The sequence below is a fragment of the Salarias fasciatus genome, chromosome 18 (genome assembly GCF_902148845.1).
Source record: "Salarias fasciatus chromosome 18, fSalaFa1.1, whole genome shotgun sequence".
NCBI lineage: Eukaryota > Metazoa > Chordata > Actinopteri > Blenniiformes > Blenniidae > Salarias > Salarias fasciatus.
In genome coordinates, this window is record NC_043762.1 from 3,236,709 (window position 1) to 3,253,365 (window position 16,657).

The window sequence follows — 16,657 nt, forward strand, 5'->3', positions numbered from 1 at the left end:
CTGCCCCCATGTGGCGTTTTGTTCCATTTATTGATTATTATTATTATTTTTATGAGTGACAGCCAGAGAAATGCCGCAGCAGCAGCAAACATCTGGAAATGTCTCAGTGCTCGTCTTCACATGTACACATCCAACACCTACATCTCTATATACATTAATGATATTTTAATATCCATATTTTTTATGGTTGAGAGCAGCATTTGTGGCACAATTCAGGCAAAAGGAAAAACAGAAGTTTTTTGTGTCCACATTAGATAAATCCTGTCCAGGAACAAGCTCATCTTCAGACACCGTGCAATCATGCAACAGTCAGACAGCCAGGTCACATACTGACACCGAGCAGGGTCTCATTGTGAGGAGTCCTGGCATATTGTCGTTGATCTGGATCCATACGCACCTCCGTAGCAGTCTGGGACCTTCCTGTGTGTCACTGCAACGGTTTCATGTTTCCTGCTGCTGCAGCAACTCTTCTCTCTGGTTTTCACTCAGTTCAAGAAATGAAACAAACCGCCACAAGGGGGCAGAATAGGACTCAGAGTAGAAAACAAGGACCGTTCAGTCTGTCTGTTAGCACACACACACACACACACACACACACACACACACACACACACACACACACACACACACTTTTAATTACTTTGTCATCAGCAAATATTTGATCCTGACATACGGAATCCAACATTCAAAAGACATCATAAAATGTAACAGAAGCATTGGTTAATGCTCTTTAAAAAAAAAAAATCAAAAGGACTGAATATTAAACGGTTTTCGTCTTTGTTCCAGACATATGATGATAAAGAGAGATTTATACTGTGTGAATCGAACAGAACGCTGCTTAAAATTGCAACAAAAAAAGCTTACAGCAGCATAAACACCTGGAATAGCCTACGGACTACTGAATGGCAGTGATGTGAATATTTTCTTACGCACAGATGAACATAAATGTTCATCGTAATCAGTTTAAACCACAGTGAGGTTCCTTCCTTCCTCTTCTGTCTGCAGACGGCTTCAAGGTGTGAAAGCAGCCCTCTGTTGGAATAAAGTGCTCTCTGGAGAGTCCTTAGACCCTCCTAAACAGATCCTCAGCAGCATGTGGAGAAAGACAGAGAGAATTTTACTGAGGATAAAAACATGGAGTTCATCATCTGGTTTCGGTATACAGAATGAAGCTCTCATCAGTATTCAGTAGCGTGTGGATGTGGGGGCTGTTCTGAGCTGCTCTGGTACTTATTGAGAGCTGGAGAGTCACCTCTCCAGCAGGCCTGCTGCTGACCTGCTGGAGAGGCTGGAGAGAGGCAGAGCACTCCCCCACCCACCCCTCCTCTCTCCAGCACAGCCATTAGCCGTGAATTATGGGGCTGCTACCATCACGGCCAATTGTCTGGATGAGAAGCAGGCGCTGCCTCTTTTGCAGCAGGTTCATGATCACAGCTCCCGATCAGCAGGTCAGAGCAGGTGAGCACACCAGGACAGGAAGCGGCGCTCTGCATGCGATTGGACAGCGCGAGGGAGAGCTCCCAGCGAGAGGTTATAACGCCGAGGAGAGGAGGAGAGGAAGGATCTCCAGATCACTACACAGTGTCTTAAAGTCAGTTATTTAAATTCTATCAAACTAGATGATTCAGCTTTTCTCTGACAAGTCAGACTGTTGATCCCTGCTGCTGTTCTGTAAAGAGAGAGAGGGAAAGAGCGAGAGAGAGGGAAAGAGCGAGAGAGAGGGAGAGGGAGGGAGAGAGGGAGAGAGAGAGAGAGGTGGGGGTCTGACAGCAGGAGAGCTCCTCACTCTGTTTCAGAAGGAAACCTGCAGCAGATGTTCTGATGGTGTGATGCAGGAACTGGACTCAGGCAGATCATCAGCTCTGTGTTGATCAGTACAGTAAGTCCTCCTCTACCATTCTTCTCCTCCTCCTCCTCCTCCTCCTCCTCCTCCTGCTCCTCCTTCTATCTGAAGCTGTAACTGACATCTGGAGACTGCAGCATTTCTAACTCTTTGCCAGCTTTGCTATAATGCAAAACACCAGGCAGAATAATTCCATCTCCCGGAGTAAACACAGGGACTGACGTATTTCCTCGTGGGAAAACTACTGATGTCAAACGTGGTCATTTTTTTGACAAAATATTGGAGCTTTTTATTATTGTTATTATTATTTATATTTGTACTTCTGTATCAGACATAATTGTAAAAGCAAATTCTCCAGTGTTGAATTAACTCTGAAAGTGTTAGAGTGGTCTCATACTGTATATACACTTTTGTAGTGTTAAAATCTCAACACTGACCAGTGTTAATTTTCTAATGCTGACACTCTGTGGAGTTATATTAATATTCCTCTCTGTTGACCAGTGTTCCTATTTAACTCTATACAGTGTTCATTCTTAGAATGAACACTTTAAAGTGGATATTTTAACACTTACGTCTAACACTACAACAGTGTATATATGAGGCCACTCTTAACACTTTCAGAGTTAATTCAGCAATGTGGAAAATTTGCAGTGTCCAACACCAGCATCCCATATTCTGTGTTTCAAAGCTGACAAGTGAGTGGAACACACACACACACACACACACACACACACACACACACACACACACACACACACACACACACAGACTCATGATCCAGCGACACACACTCACACTGAGCAACACGTTTTCTGCTTCCTAAAAACTGTTGGACTCATTCGGGATCTTGGCCAGAGGTCTGAATAAATCTGAAGAAGACTGCAGTGCTGTGCATTATGTTGTGTCTGTGTGTATGTGTGTGTGTGTGTGTATGTGTGTGTGTGTGTGTGTGTGTGTGTGTGTGTGTGTGAGCGTTCTCGTATTTCTATCCTTGTTGGGGCCAAATGTCCCCACAAGGATAGCAAAACGTGGAACGACGTGCCTTGTGGGGACCTTTTTCCGGTCCTAAGTAGGAGAAACAGTGTTTTCTTGACCATGTTGTTGTTACTGAAAAAAGTAAAAGTGCAAAAACATTTCTTTAGGGTTAGGCTTTGTTGTGGTGTGGGTTAGGGTTAGGGTAAGGGTCAGGGTTAGGGGCTAGACATGAATGGGAGTCAATGGAAGGTCCCCACGAGGATAGAAATACGAGACTGAGCGTGTGTGTGTGTGTGTGTGTGTGTGTGTGTCCTCTAACAGCATCAGTTTGCCACAAAGCAGGAATTCATTTGCTGGTTATGAGCGGAGGCCACAGCAGCCAGAAAGAAGCTGTTGATCTTGTTAGAAAGGTAGATGGAAAAAAAAAGAAAAAGCATTATCTGGATCACAGCAAACACACACACACACACACACACACACACACACACACACACACACACACACACACACACACACACTGCTTTATGGATTCTGTCTGTCACTAAGTGGTCCGCAGCAGCACCTGTTGCACTCAGAGTTATTAAGCAGTCAGTCGTGAGGACACGGGTTGAGAGAATGGAAAGTCTGCTCGGTAGGTGGGTTGATAACAACTTTCTGATAGGAAAAAAAAAAAAAGAATCACAGGAAGATGTACAGGTCGCAGTCGGGGCTAAGTGGCTCTACATTGAGTGAAGTTAGCGCGGTAACAGCCAGGAGGCGTGTGTTTGCATCCAGTGAGCAGTGATCACAGATGTCAGGTGTGATCCAGGGGGATAAGAGCTGACCTCCACAGTTAATGACTAACCAGGCCTGTTGTTCTCCAGTGGTTGCTAAGAGCCTGAGGACAGGGAAAAGGTTGGCGCTTACACAGAAACAAACATAACTAACCTCGCAAACACAGACCATGCTTTTAGAAGAAAAAGTGACCGATTTCACAGTTAATGGGAAATAAGAGACATGAACCTGTGTGTGTGTGTGTGTGTGTGTGTGTGTGTGTGTGTGTGTGTGTGTGTGTGTGTGTGTGTGTGTGTGTGTGTGTGTGTGTGTGTTTCACGCATCCAGCACAGAAGGACGTCTGTGGTTCAGAAACAATGGTGGGCCTGAGGAACCGCTCAACGTGGGAACCACTGCTGCTCAAAGCGTCCTGCATCAAGTCCTGCGCCAACGGCTGCTCCATGGGCATCAGCGCTCAGCTCACCTACGCCAACGCCGGCGTGGAGTCTGTGGAAGGTGAGCAGTGGGACGGTCTGATAAAGTTACAGTTATTAATTATTAATAGTTATTAATAGGTATAGTTAAGTTATTGGGACGGTCTGATAGTAGAGAATTGCACCAGCGATTCCACCACCTCTGGAGGGAACAAACGGATTCATTTCTCAGCATCAGTGGTCAGAGGAGAGGTGCAGAGTGAAAACCCCTGTCTGACGCCAAAAGTAGGAACACTTGGAGTCAATTTTACCATCTGAAACTCTGCTGGGACAAACTGCAGGAGCTGAAACTGAAACATCACACATACTGAACACTGACATGAGTCAATGTGACAGAGACTGCTGTCCCGTCAATCAATGCTTGTGGTTTCCTCTAAAGTTACATTTAAATGAGGATCTTTTCCCTCTCAGCACATCATCTGACCCTTGAACTCTGAATGGGTTGAGGTTGACAGAGTTCTGTCTTCCTTTGAGAAAGATCAGTTTATTTAAAGATGATGAAGACTCCACCTGTTCAGCTCAAAAGACAACTACTGAGTGGTATCAGAAACATTGCTTTACTCTTAAAGGTGAAAATATCTACAGCCATGTTTGTGCAGTCAGCGTCGGTTAACAGGTGGTGTTTTTATTAAGAAACAGTCTATTTCTGAGAAAATGGTTCTGAACTTCCTGTATGTGAGCAGTGACAGGACCTGTTGTCGTCTGACCCTCCCTTCAGGTGTGTTTGTGTACCCTCTCGGGGAGAAGGAGGTCGTGGTGGGCTTTGAGGCTGCGATGGCGGGTCGGATGGTCGGGGTTCAGATCCAGAGCCGGGGCAAGCTGAAGGACTGCTGTCTGGACTGCTGCCCCGGCTCTGGGTCTGGAGCTGGGCCTGGAGTGGAGGGCCTCTGTGGGAACGGCCGGGAGTGGGGCTGCTGCGGGAGCTCCAGCCTGGACATGCAGTGCACCAACGGTGAGCGCTCAGACACACAGGGAACTCAAACCAATTATTAACTTTCACCAGCATGTAAACGACTCCAGCAGGTGGTAAAAAAACAAAACACAACTCCCTCATGAGCAAGCTTTTGAGACAATTATAAAGTTCTCTGAGTTAAAAAAAAAAAATGCACAAAAAACCCTGAACAACCTGAGTAATTTGTAGAGGAGCACAGGAACAGACCCAGGAAGCTGAGGGTCATCACAGTTATGTGTCGATCCGACAAACATCGCAGCTCCTGTGTGTCCTGCAGTCTGCGCCATAGATGGAAACAGGTTTGTATATGTGTGAGTGTGTGTGTGTGTGTGTGTGTGTGTGTGTGTGTGTGTGTGCTGTATGGACATTATCTTTGTTATTTATGTTTTACTGCTGGGTGCACAAATCATCCCTCGGGGATAATAACATTGACTTTGTGCATTTAAGCAGAACATAATGCATTTATTAAAAGCAAATATGTAGGCAAAAGGCTGTGTGTGTGCATGCGCTCGTGCATGCATGCATGTGTGTGTGTGTGTGTGTGTGTGTGTGTGTGTGTGTGGGGGGGGGGGGCTGACACACGACCTGAAGCTGCATATTGTGGTACAAAAGATGGATGGATAAAACACAAGCATGTAAGATTTGTATTTGTCCGACAGCATCAACCTTTTCCATGGCAGCTGGACTGAACCATGACTGAGTCTGGTGCAGTCCTGGTGTGAAGATCTGATCCCTGCATGTCCTGCTTCAGACGAAGGCAGAGCAGTAAATTTGACTTCCTGTCTGATGCACTCAGTCCATACAGAGCATATCAATCGCAAGTTACAAGAATTTATCGAGCAGAAACGTTGCTGTCTTGTCTGAGGATGCCGGGGATCAACTGCCAACCTTTCTGCCGGGAAAGAAAGTGTGTTTGTGTGTTTGAGCTGTTGGGAGCTCCGGTGCAGGACAACATGAGACACGTGTATAATTCCATACACAGACTTCTTCGCTCATGGAAATCCAAGCTCAAATTCAAGATACGTGACAGCAGGCTGATTTTACCATGTGATCCTTGGTGTCTTTTGTTCTTTTAGGTCATCTGCTCCTGGACGAGGACCTGGAGCGAACCACCTTCATCGTGGGCATCGGCGTCATTGGCCCCATGGATATCGTGTCCGTCGTCATCAGCACCACACTTGAACTCCCCACGCTGGAAAATGGAGCGATCCGGATCGTCTACCCCACCCTGCTCACCCCCATCGTCACCGCTCAGATGACGTCCAGCAGGAGTGAAAATGGCGGCAAAATGACTGAAACGGGGTATTTCAGCCAATAACTGAGACACCCCTCTGCATATTCTGGAAGTCATGGGTTTCAGACTGGCGGCTGAAACTCCGTTGTGAAGCCGTCTTCTTTGCGCTCCTCCTCAGGGCCACCAGTTGTTTCGGCTCCACCTCAGGAAAGCCTGACCGGGCGTCAGACCCGGAGCAGCAGTGTGTTCACAGTGTTTTCACCAGTCCTGCCGTCAACCTGGCGCCTTACGAGCTCAACTTCCAGCTGCTGGTTCGAGGGGCGTGTCTGCTGGCTGGTACAGACCCCCTCCTCACCTGCTGGGGTCAACCTGAGGGGCATCCGCCAGCGATGCTTGCTATTTAGACTACTTAGTGGAAAAAAAATCCCCAAATCTTTTCAATTGTTCCACCTCTAATTTAGCATGATGCCTGGCCGGTGCTGATCTTCTGAGAACATGCATTATTGTCCTTGTTTTCCCTGCTGCAGGACTGGAGAGCCCCACTCACGCTCTGAGGGCCGATGCAGATCCCAGCGCCCAAAGTGCTTCTGCCACCTACATCACTCTGGCTCAGGAGCATCCATATGACCGACACATAGAGATCATTCTGCACCTGAGTGGTCAGCATTTAGGAGCCTTCCTTCTAAAGTCTGAGTGCTTCATTCTGTTTGCTTTGGCTCTAAATCGAGCTTCCGTCCTCGAACACACAGAATCTCACAGCCCGTTGGTCATCTTGGAGAAAGGCAGACTCTCCTTCAGTGAGTATGAACAGCTGATCTGCTCCCGTCGAGACTTCATCCGCTGCACCCGCAAGGACCCAGATCCCGAGAGAAAGGTCGCCTCTCGTTACCCTTCCTTCTTCACATTGTTCCTGATTGAAATGAAGATGAAAGCATCCGTGTCTTTTTCCCGTCTGCAGCTGGAGTTCGTGAGGAAACGATACCACAAGGACGTCCTGAGCAGCCCCGTCCTGATGCTGAACTTCTGTCCCGACTTGCTGAGCGAACATCTGGAGCTGCACAGAGCCACCAGGGAGCTGCTGTTCCTGGTGGACCGCAGTGGCAGCATGAGCGGCACCAACATCCACCGAGTGAAGGCGAGCCGCCGCCACAGACACTCCCGGATCACCGGGGACACTGAGAGGAGCCCCGAAGGACTGACGGATCCTTTCTGGTTTCCACAGGACGCCATGGTGGTGGCTTTGAAGAGCCTCCCTCCAGGGACCATGCTCAACATTGTGGGCTTTGGGACCACCATCAAACCCCTGTTTACCTCCAGCAAGCTCTGCACCGATGTTAGTATGATGTTTCTGGTGGTACAGAAGAAAATGACCAGAATATCACTTGTCTGTGTGGTTTTGACAGAGGAAAGTGGTCATGTTGCATCATGAGCTCCCTCCTCATGGTACTTGACCTACAAGTTGCCACATTTCCTCCTAAACCCCCTTTCACACCAGGCTGCGTACTGTCGCAGTCGTAAACGTGTGAGATCTCTTATTCTGAAAAACCTTACCACAGGGTATGCAGTCGCAGGGAAACTGATTGTGCTAAACGATTACCAGTTGCCAGTGTTCGTGGATGACTGTGCTAGTATTACATACAACCATTCACCTGGCCTTTCATACTCGAGCATAGGCAGTCGTTTGGTCGTTTGTCCGCGAGATGTCAACAAGATCAGACCGAATTGTAGAACAGAACACCGTCTCTACGTAACGCACCACATCCCTCCACCAACTTTGCACAACTGCACAACATCGATCCACTGTTTTATATGACCATACACTACCTACCAGACCAGTGGCCAGTGAGGTCTCTTTTGGTCGAGAAATCACTTCTCGTGCAACTTCGTACCATCATGCACTGCAGTCCACGGCGATCTGCAGACCTCAGCCCACTCAGTACATCATGTTTTGTCTCATAGCGACTTATAATTTTTGCTAAATCCTGCTCTTCCTGATGTTTTTCACATTGCAAGCAACTCTTGTTGTCCTGGGTTCGTCGGTACAGACCGACACAGCTTTTCGCTTCACCATTTTATTAATCACCATCAACTCAAAATATGAATATTTATTAATATGAAATGTTTGATAAGTCTTGATATATAGTCTGTAACTGCCACACTCAAGGCTTATTTGATTAGTTTCTAAATTTGTCTCCGTTATTCTGAAAAGAAAATGTCTCCTGAAAAAAACTTAGATCCTCCACTGAAAAATAACAGGAAATTATACTGAGTTAAAATTCACTGCATATGAATGCTTTCCAGTGAAAGAAAAAAGATGGAGCCTTTGGATTGTGTTTCCTGGACGCAGATGTTTTCCAGCCATGCAGGACTTTCTGTTCTGTTTTGTCTAGTCTTTAATCAGGGAATAGGTCAGGTCCTTGGGTTGCCTTAGCAGCAGAGTATCAGGTTTTACCAGCGGTCTTTGCACTTTGTCCTCACCATATCGTGGCTTTTCATGCATTTTCAGCGAGGTGGGAGACGTGGCCTCATGCATGTCTGTCCACAGTGTGAGTCCAGCAACTTCACAACAAGATCACAGTCATGAACGACGGGCTCATCTGATGTCAAACTGTAAATGTGTTTTTGACATGACTGGCAGTTTTTGCAGTCGGGGCAGATGGACAGGGTTTCCTGTATTCTTCTCCTGTACTGAAGGTCTTTTCTGCATCCCTCCTTGTATGCAGGTAACTCTAATGCAGGCCTTTGAGTACGTGCAGAAGATGAGAGCTGACATGCGGGGCACCAACCTCCTGGGCGCACTGTCCTGGCTTTACCAGCAGCCCATGCAGCGCTCTTATCCCCGTCAGGTCTTCATCATCACTGACGGATCCATCGGCAATGTGGCCAAAGTGTTGGAGCTGGTACGCAGAAATGCATGTTCTGGAAGGTATGAATTCATGTAATGACGTGGAAAAATTTAGAGGGCAAACTGAGCTACTGGATAAACTGAGACTGAAAGCCTAAGACGTGCAGAGCAAGGTGATAAGTATGACCTGAGGAGACACGAGCAAACAGCATCACGAAAGACGGAGAGCGAAGCAATGTGGAGGAAAGAAAAAACAGGGAGGGAGACTTCTTCAGCCCCGCCCTGTAATCCTTTAAAGTGCTTTCCTCTGCAGTGTGAACCACGCCCCTCCGGTTTCCCCCAGGCCCTCCATCAGTGCAGAATCACTCCATTTAACCCTCATTAGTATTCTCCTGCTTACCTCAACCTTTTCAATTATCCTGTCCTGACTCTCCTCTGGATTTTAGACAACTCTACATTTTCCTTTTCATCAACGCGTGTAAGCAGCACTAAATTTCTACTGCAGACAGGACATCAACAATCAATCAGTGAAAACAGTACACACGTGTTGATTGTGATTTTAAGGTGTTCGGTCCTAGAAATCCCACAATACTAATTGAATGCATGAATGTCGTTTTGCAGATGCTTTGGAGTGGGCCTGGGTCCCAGGGCCTGCAGGAGGCTTCTGCTGGGTGTTGCCAAACTGACAGGAGGGACCACCGAGTTCTCAGACGATGAGGAGAGACTCCAGCCCAAGGTCAGCAGCGCTGCAGCACTGCCACCTTCTGGAAAAGAGCTTCCACAGCCAGGCCTTGCTACAGCAGCAGCAAAGGCGCAGGAAAACTAAGCACCCATGCACTTGCTGTGTTCCTTCTCCTCTGACAGTTGATCAAGTCGCTGAAAAAGGCCTTCGAGCCCGTGCTGACTGACGTGCGGATCGACTGGTACCTGCCAGAAAACATGGAGGCTCTCCTGTCGCCCAGCGAGATCCCCCCCCTGTACCCCGGGGACCGGCTGATCGGATACTGCACGCTCTACGACATGACGCTCTTCAAGACGAAGCAGGCCGAGGTACACTGCACTCCTCTCTGTCTGTGTTCAGATCAGTCCAAACAGGAAGTTCTGATGATGTAGTTTCAACAGTTAATTTAAATTCAACCATTCCCCATGGAGATTGGTTGAATTTAAATTAATTGTTGAAATTGCAGCATCACGACTGATGATCGCTTTACATTATGGGCATTATGTGGAGTTTGTGTCTTGCAGTCTGGAGGACGGGACTATAAGGGTTTGCACGGCGGCTCCTCGGGCTCCGTGTTCGGACAGTCCAACGACGAGCTCTCGCCTCCTCCCGCCTCAGAGCTCATGCCCGTGGTGACGTGCGCAGACGGCGCCGACCTGGAGGAGGCGCTGAGGGAAATCTCCAGAGAAATCTCCTCCGAGTTCTCCTGTGCCAGAGACACTGACCCCGGCACGGAGCCGGACGGGTCCAGCGACGTGAGGAGGAGGATCCAGGAGACCTCCTACATCCAGGAGCAGTACATCCTCACCCGCTGCTCCCTCAGCAGCGAGCGCAGTCTGCAGACACAGTCCCAATCACACATCCACGCCTCCACTTCCGACTCCGCCGGCGGGGGCTTCAGGTCGGACTCCCACTCCTCCGGGGGGGTTCTGGAAACAGGCTCTCTGCCTCAGGGCCTGGAGAAGATGCCTCCTCCAGAACAGAGGTCTTCTCTGTCTCGATGGGCTGACTCGGCATGGCAGCAAAACCTTTCAGCGGACACGCCTGAAAACGAGACCAAAAAGGTCCGAACACTGTTCCTGTCTTTCATTTTTCTCTATTTGAAACACACAAAAACAGAAAGGAGAGAGAAAACACAGAACCAAAGTGGACAAAAACACAAACACACTTCGATTTTTTGCTTTAAAGGACAAAAATGTTCACCAGTAAACAACAGCAGAAATATGTCCGAATGGATCAGATCTAGTGAGATAAATGTCTGTTCTGTTCTGTTCGGGCTAAATGAGTGTCCCTGCCTGTTTTCCGGCTCCTGCAGCCGCAGCCGGAGCGTCTGGATGGAGCTGAAGAGTCCCGGAGGAGGCAGAAAGCTCTGGCCCGATCCACCATGGCGGCCCGGAGCTTCTCCTCGCCTCAGGGGGAGCTGGAGATGCACCGGCTGAGGAGGGCTCTGGAGCGGGTCTCCTTCGACCAGACTCTGGGGGGGAAGCTGGAGGAGAGTGACGCGGAGACCAAACCGTCATCAGGAGGAACTCTGTCCCACAGAAGTCTCACTGACTCCAGTAAGAAAAGCAGACCTCCTTCTGACGCGCTTCACTGTGCCGTGACCTTGGACTCTCTACTTCTGTGACCTCAGACGGCCTCCTGTTCCCCGCCTCCCCTCTGGACTGGGACAGCTTCACCGACCCGGAGTACCTCTTCACCGCCGCTCCGTCCCACGATCCTCCTCCGGGTCAGTGCCGCTCGCTGATCCACGGCATGCTGAGCGGCCGGCCCGTGTCCTGGGAGGTCACCGTGGACCTGGGACACCTCTGGACCCCCGAAGGCCAGGAGCTCCCCGAGGCCGAGGCGTGGGCCGGAGGCCAGTGGGAGGGACGAGGGGGGGACCGGTGGGAGGAGATCATCCACCAGCTCACGGCTCGCTCGGTGATCAGAGACTTCGAGAAGATGGCTGAGAAAGACGCCGGACACGGTCAGACTCCACCCTCCTCCTCTGCACTGACGCCTCAGCCGCTTCAGATCAGTTTACTTTCTAAAACTGGATTAACAAGACTCCCAGTGGACGCCCATTCTTTAAAAACTGAGGCTGTTGATGCTGCTGCAGCTGAATCAGGCTCATCTCGTCAGTGTTACTAAACCTGCTGAATCAACTTGAAATGCTAAGCAGATTTCTTTTGGAGGCTTTTATGAACTTCTCAGAACTTTTACAACTCCGATCGTCTTTGTTTAAATCCATGGAAAAGTTTACATTTAATTTAATATCTTTTAACAAAACCTGAACAAGTTGAAATCACAAATGAATGCCTCCTGCCTCCTGATGGTAATTACAGTAAAACATAGAAACGAAAATCTTCTGTTTGCAGCATCTTCATTCTCAGTGAGGTCTGACGATGGCCTCTGACCTCTCAGCTCTCTGTAATCTCCATCACTCCCATTGAAACACCAGAGTCCTGGAACAATAATAACAAAATAGCAACAACTATACTAACTCAAACATCCCACTCCAAAACTATTTACATTAACCAGCTTCCTTCACTTGAAACATTCAGGAGACCAAGTTTGTCTTTTTGTTTTTAAACTTGTTAGTTTGTTAAAGTGTACACCCAACTCTTCTTCTGTGTCATATTTAACGTTTTCTCAGGTTCGACCAAGCGAAACCGTATGAAGGCGATCCAGACAAGTAAGCACTGCAACATCATCTGCATGTACACCACCTTCACCGCCACCGACGGCAGCCCCAGTAAACCCGACGGCACGGACCCCCAGAGCACAGGTCTGCAACCTCCTCCACCACATCTGGATAGAACCTCAACCACGTCAGCCAGCTGTGGCTGACAACAGTAATGATCTAGAAAGTGATGAGTCAAGATGCGAAACCCTCATCAGGCAGAGTTACGAGGATCTAGTGTGTGTGTGTGTGTGTGTGTGTGTGTGTGTGTGTGTGTGTGTGTGTGTGTGTGTGTGTGTGTGTGTGTGTGTGTGTGTGTGTGTGTGTGCAGGGGTACATCTGGGCAGCCGGCCGGCCTCCCAGTCGGGCAGTCGGAGGCAGCGGTCCTTCTCAGTGGGACTGGGCCGCAGACGGACCAGCAGAGACAGCCAAGAGGCAGAGGACGCCTGGGACTCTGCAGGTGAGCAGACTGAAGCCCAAAAGCACACGTCTCTGTTTCAAGACTTCAGGTCACGGTCGATCTCTGTATCTCTCAGATAAAGATGACACTCCCGCTTCACCCTGTAGCGTTGCATCCTGGGACTCTAGTAAGTATGGCTGTCCACTCAGTCAACACAGTTCAGACGACGTTAACGCTGCGACGTGGAACGGCTGACCAATCCAGAAGTCTCTGGACTGATATGATCACACAGCATTTGGAAAAACTGTGTATTCTGTACATGGACATATGAAGAGATGGGGACTCGAACTCATGTCCCAGCTGAGACACATAGTGGTTTTTGCAGAGCTCGGAGCCCTAGCGATGTGCGGAGATGTTCATGGCAGGTGAGGCACAATATCAGTCCAAACCAAATGGACTGAAGTGTGATGAATGAAGTTTGTGTACATTCATGCTCTGAAAGGTCAAACCTACAGGATTTTAAATATGAAGACTGTGCTATTGATTAGTCAAAAAATAAAGTTCTAATCAGTTAACAAGGAAAACGGTGATGATTAGACATTAGACTTTATCCAAGTTAAAGAATGAATCTTTTTTTTAAATTATTTCTTGACGTTATTGCATGGTCACCTGATATTGTGCATCTCGGCCGCTTAAGAACTTATGAACCCAGCAGGAAACGTCTTCTGACTGTGTTTCATATCTCACATCAGTGTGTTCTAAACACACATCAGTAAAGCTCACATCCGTCTCTTCACAGAAAATCAGCCTTTTAGTGAGTTTGATGATGAAAAACAGGGATGAAGCGATACTGAGACTGGTTTTGGGTCCGACACTGCATGGAAACAGCTGCCGATACAATCCAATCCAAAGAGTGTTACGTGGTGACGCCACGCATCAGCAGTCGTCGATACACAACTTCACAAGTGATGTCTGTGATTTGGAAGGGATTTGATCCTAAGCTGAGCTACATGTACCAAGTTACAGGGCTCACACACAGCCATGATACATGCTAACAAGTGTCAGGACTCACACACCAGCCATGCTACATGCTAAGCCTGACTCTCGCTCTACAGCACGCACGGCGCGGTGTGTAGATAGACGCGTAGCATCGATGCAGAGGCTGTGTGGAGGTGGTTCATTGTGACACACAGCCTTCACGTATCGTCTGTGATGGCATATGAACAGGCTTTATGGTATTCATTAAGGACTCGTAGCAGTGCCAGGTACTGTTGAGCCGCTAAAGGTTCATACTCATATTCATCCTTTAAAAAAGAAGTATCAGTGCATCCCTAATCACATTATACATCATATTGCAGCACAAGCTAGTGTCGGGATATTTATTGTGCTCTTGACTAGTTTTGTACAACTCAAGATCTTAAAGGTGCTGTAGGCAGGATTCTGCATCTCCGCCATCTTGCTTAGGTTTACCTAAGCAAGATGGCGATTTGACCCATCTAAGATGGCGATGTGAAACCCAGCACAGCCAATCCTGTCCTGTTTTCTCTGACATCACGCCCTTACGCAAGTTAAGCCCCTCCCACAAGAACGTGCAACAAACGCCCCTCGACCAATCACGGTTAGAGCCTCAGGGGCTCTTCTGATTGGTCAAAGATACCTGGAGCTGTCGAGATTCCTTTTCAGCTCAGAACAGAGACAGATGGAAACGCTGCGCCCTCGCGGTAGTGCAGTTATGCTACACTCCTAAAGGATTATCAATGGATACTCTAACATTTAATCCAAAGAAAACACAGAACAATTAGCATTGACTAGCAAAATCCTGCCTACAGCACCTTTAACTCTCATTACGTCTGGTCTGGACCAAAAGGCTTTCCAGTCCAGCACCCGGTGCTAACTGGTGCCCCATTAGGAGGAAGGATGCTCCACATCTTGCTCCTGTTGCTGGGTGTAAAGAGGCTCTGCTGTATTGAACGTGATATGGACTGGCGGGGTCTCGTCCAGTTTGGGGTTCTGGAGCCACAGTGGAACCAGACGTGGCTCTCTTCAGCAAAATGACACCAAAATACCAAGAAATATCTCACTGAGTCATTCTGATGGTATTCAACAATACCATCTGTGCAGAAAATCCAGTTGTTCTTAATGAACAGGATAACTGTTAGATTTAAAAGAACGATAATGACAGTTCTATAAAGCGACTGCTTAGCGTTTATTCCCCGTGTTGTCTCAGATGTGGGAGCAGGAGCCTACTGTCCCACATCGCCTGCTGTCCACGGGGCCTCCGGCACTCGATCACATCGGTCGATTGAGAGCAAGTCAATGGAAAGCTTCTTCGGCAACAAGTAAGACTTCCTCTTTCACTTGTAAATGTAGCCGTGCCAAAGCAAGTTAAAGGTAACTGGTGGACGAGGTTAGGCTGAAGGACGAAATGGTTTGTCTACATAGCCTACAGAGTCTTGCAGTTTGTACTTATTGGATTTCCACCAAGATTTAGACACCAACACAGAAACCTAAAGGATGAAGCTGTTTTTTTTTTGGGGTTGCAGGTTCCCACTGGGAAGACTCAGGTCGTCGTTTTCATCGGGAAAGCAGGTTCCTCTGAAGTCCCACTGTTTATCTGCAGAGACGGAGAAACCAGCTGAAAGCGAAGCTCCGGATTACCTTCCTCTGGTGAGCGGCGGTCACACTCACACCCCGGGCAGGTTAAAGGTCAGGAGACGCATCTCTGAAGGGGTGTGGAGCAGCAGCCTGGAGCCACCTGTGGCTCTGCGGTGGTCCCTGTGTGAGTGTGTGTGGCTGTAGACCTGCTGGGTGTGTGTGGCTGTAGACCTGCTGGGTGTGTGTGGCTGTAGACCTGCTGGGTGTGTGTGGCTGTAGACCTGCTGGGTGTGTGTGGCTGTAGACCTGCTGGGTGTGTGTTGAAGTGTGTGTGTGTCAGAGCTCTCTGAGTCGGTGGTGTGTCCTCAGGTGCGTCTCCAGCTGGCTTCGGGAGCCTTCCTGCTGACGGAGACGTACTCGGAGTGCGTGCAGATCCCTCTGGACCGCCTGCGACGGGCCTCGCCGTACGGCCTCCACCGCCGCAGCCTCAGCCCGGCGTTCCGCTGCGCCTCCCCCAGCGCTCCGTCGCTGTCCACCTCCTCCAGGCCCCCCGGAGCGCCCGGCCATCACGTCACCTTCTCGCCTTCCTCCTGCTCCCTCTCCAGACCCGACGACGCCCCGCTGACGCTGGAGCCCAGGTTCCGCCGGAGATACCGGTCGGACCGAGAGCCGGTGGCCTCTCCCGACCCGCCCAGCTCGGAGGAGGGCTCCCAGGAGCCGGCCCGGGTCCAGAGCCAGAGCCGGGGCCAGGCCGACAGCGGCCGCGGCTCCGAGACCGACCTGTACGAGAGCTGGCCGGCGGAGCCCGGCGGCGGCAGCCAGCTGGCCCTGGAGGACCTGGAGGGCTCCAGCTGGGCCACCGCCGTGGCCCTGGCCTGGCTGGAGCACCGCTGCGCCGGCTTCTTCATGGAGTGGGAGCTGGTGGCGGCCAAAGCCGACCTGTGGCTGCGCTGCCAGGAGCTGCCCGAGGGAGTGGACCTGGCCGGGCTGAGGGGCGCCGCCAGGCAGCTCTTCCTGCTGCTGCGCCACTGGGACGAGAACATCAAGCTCAACATGCTGTGTTACAACCCCAACAACATGTGAGGCCGGCTGCCGGCGCTCCGAGCCTGCATGTGGGGAGGTCTCATCCCACCGATGCCTTTTCTCACCTATCTGCTTTATGCAATCACAGGAATGCCTT

General features: G+C 49.5%; 1 protein-coding gene across 1 annotated transcript; it reads left to right on the forward strand.

Moving 5' to 3' along the window:
- The first annotated feature begins 1,798 nt into the window (after window positions 1-1,798).
- On the forward strand, window positions 1,799-16,560 carry vwa5b2 (von Willebrand factor A domain containing 5B2). Its single transcript, XM_030114133.1, has 21 exons — window positions 1,799-1,879; window positions 3,920-4,087; window positions 4,784-5,017; window positions 6,094-6,319; window positions 6,430-6,587; window positions 6,779-6,910; window positions 7,001-7,125; window positions 7,210-7,386; window positions 7,474-7,584; window positions 8,975-9,177; window positions 9,718-9,832; window positions 9,961-10,146; window positions 10,342-10,881; window positions 11,139-11,376; window positions 11,451-11,786; window positions 12,456-12,587; window positions 12,814-12,942; window positions 13,019-13,069; window positions 15,110-15,221; window positions 15,426-15,549; window positions 15,847-16,560. The coding sequence occupies exons 2-21, from the start codon at window positions 3,949-3,951 to the stop codon at window positions 16,558-16,560; spliced, it is 4,182 nt and encodes a 1,393-aa protein (XP_029969993.1). The 5' UTR covers window positions 1,799-1,879; window positions 3,920-3,948.
- Window positions 16,561-16,657: the final 97 nt, after the last annotated feature.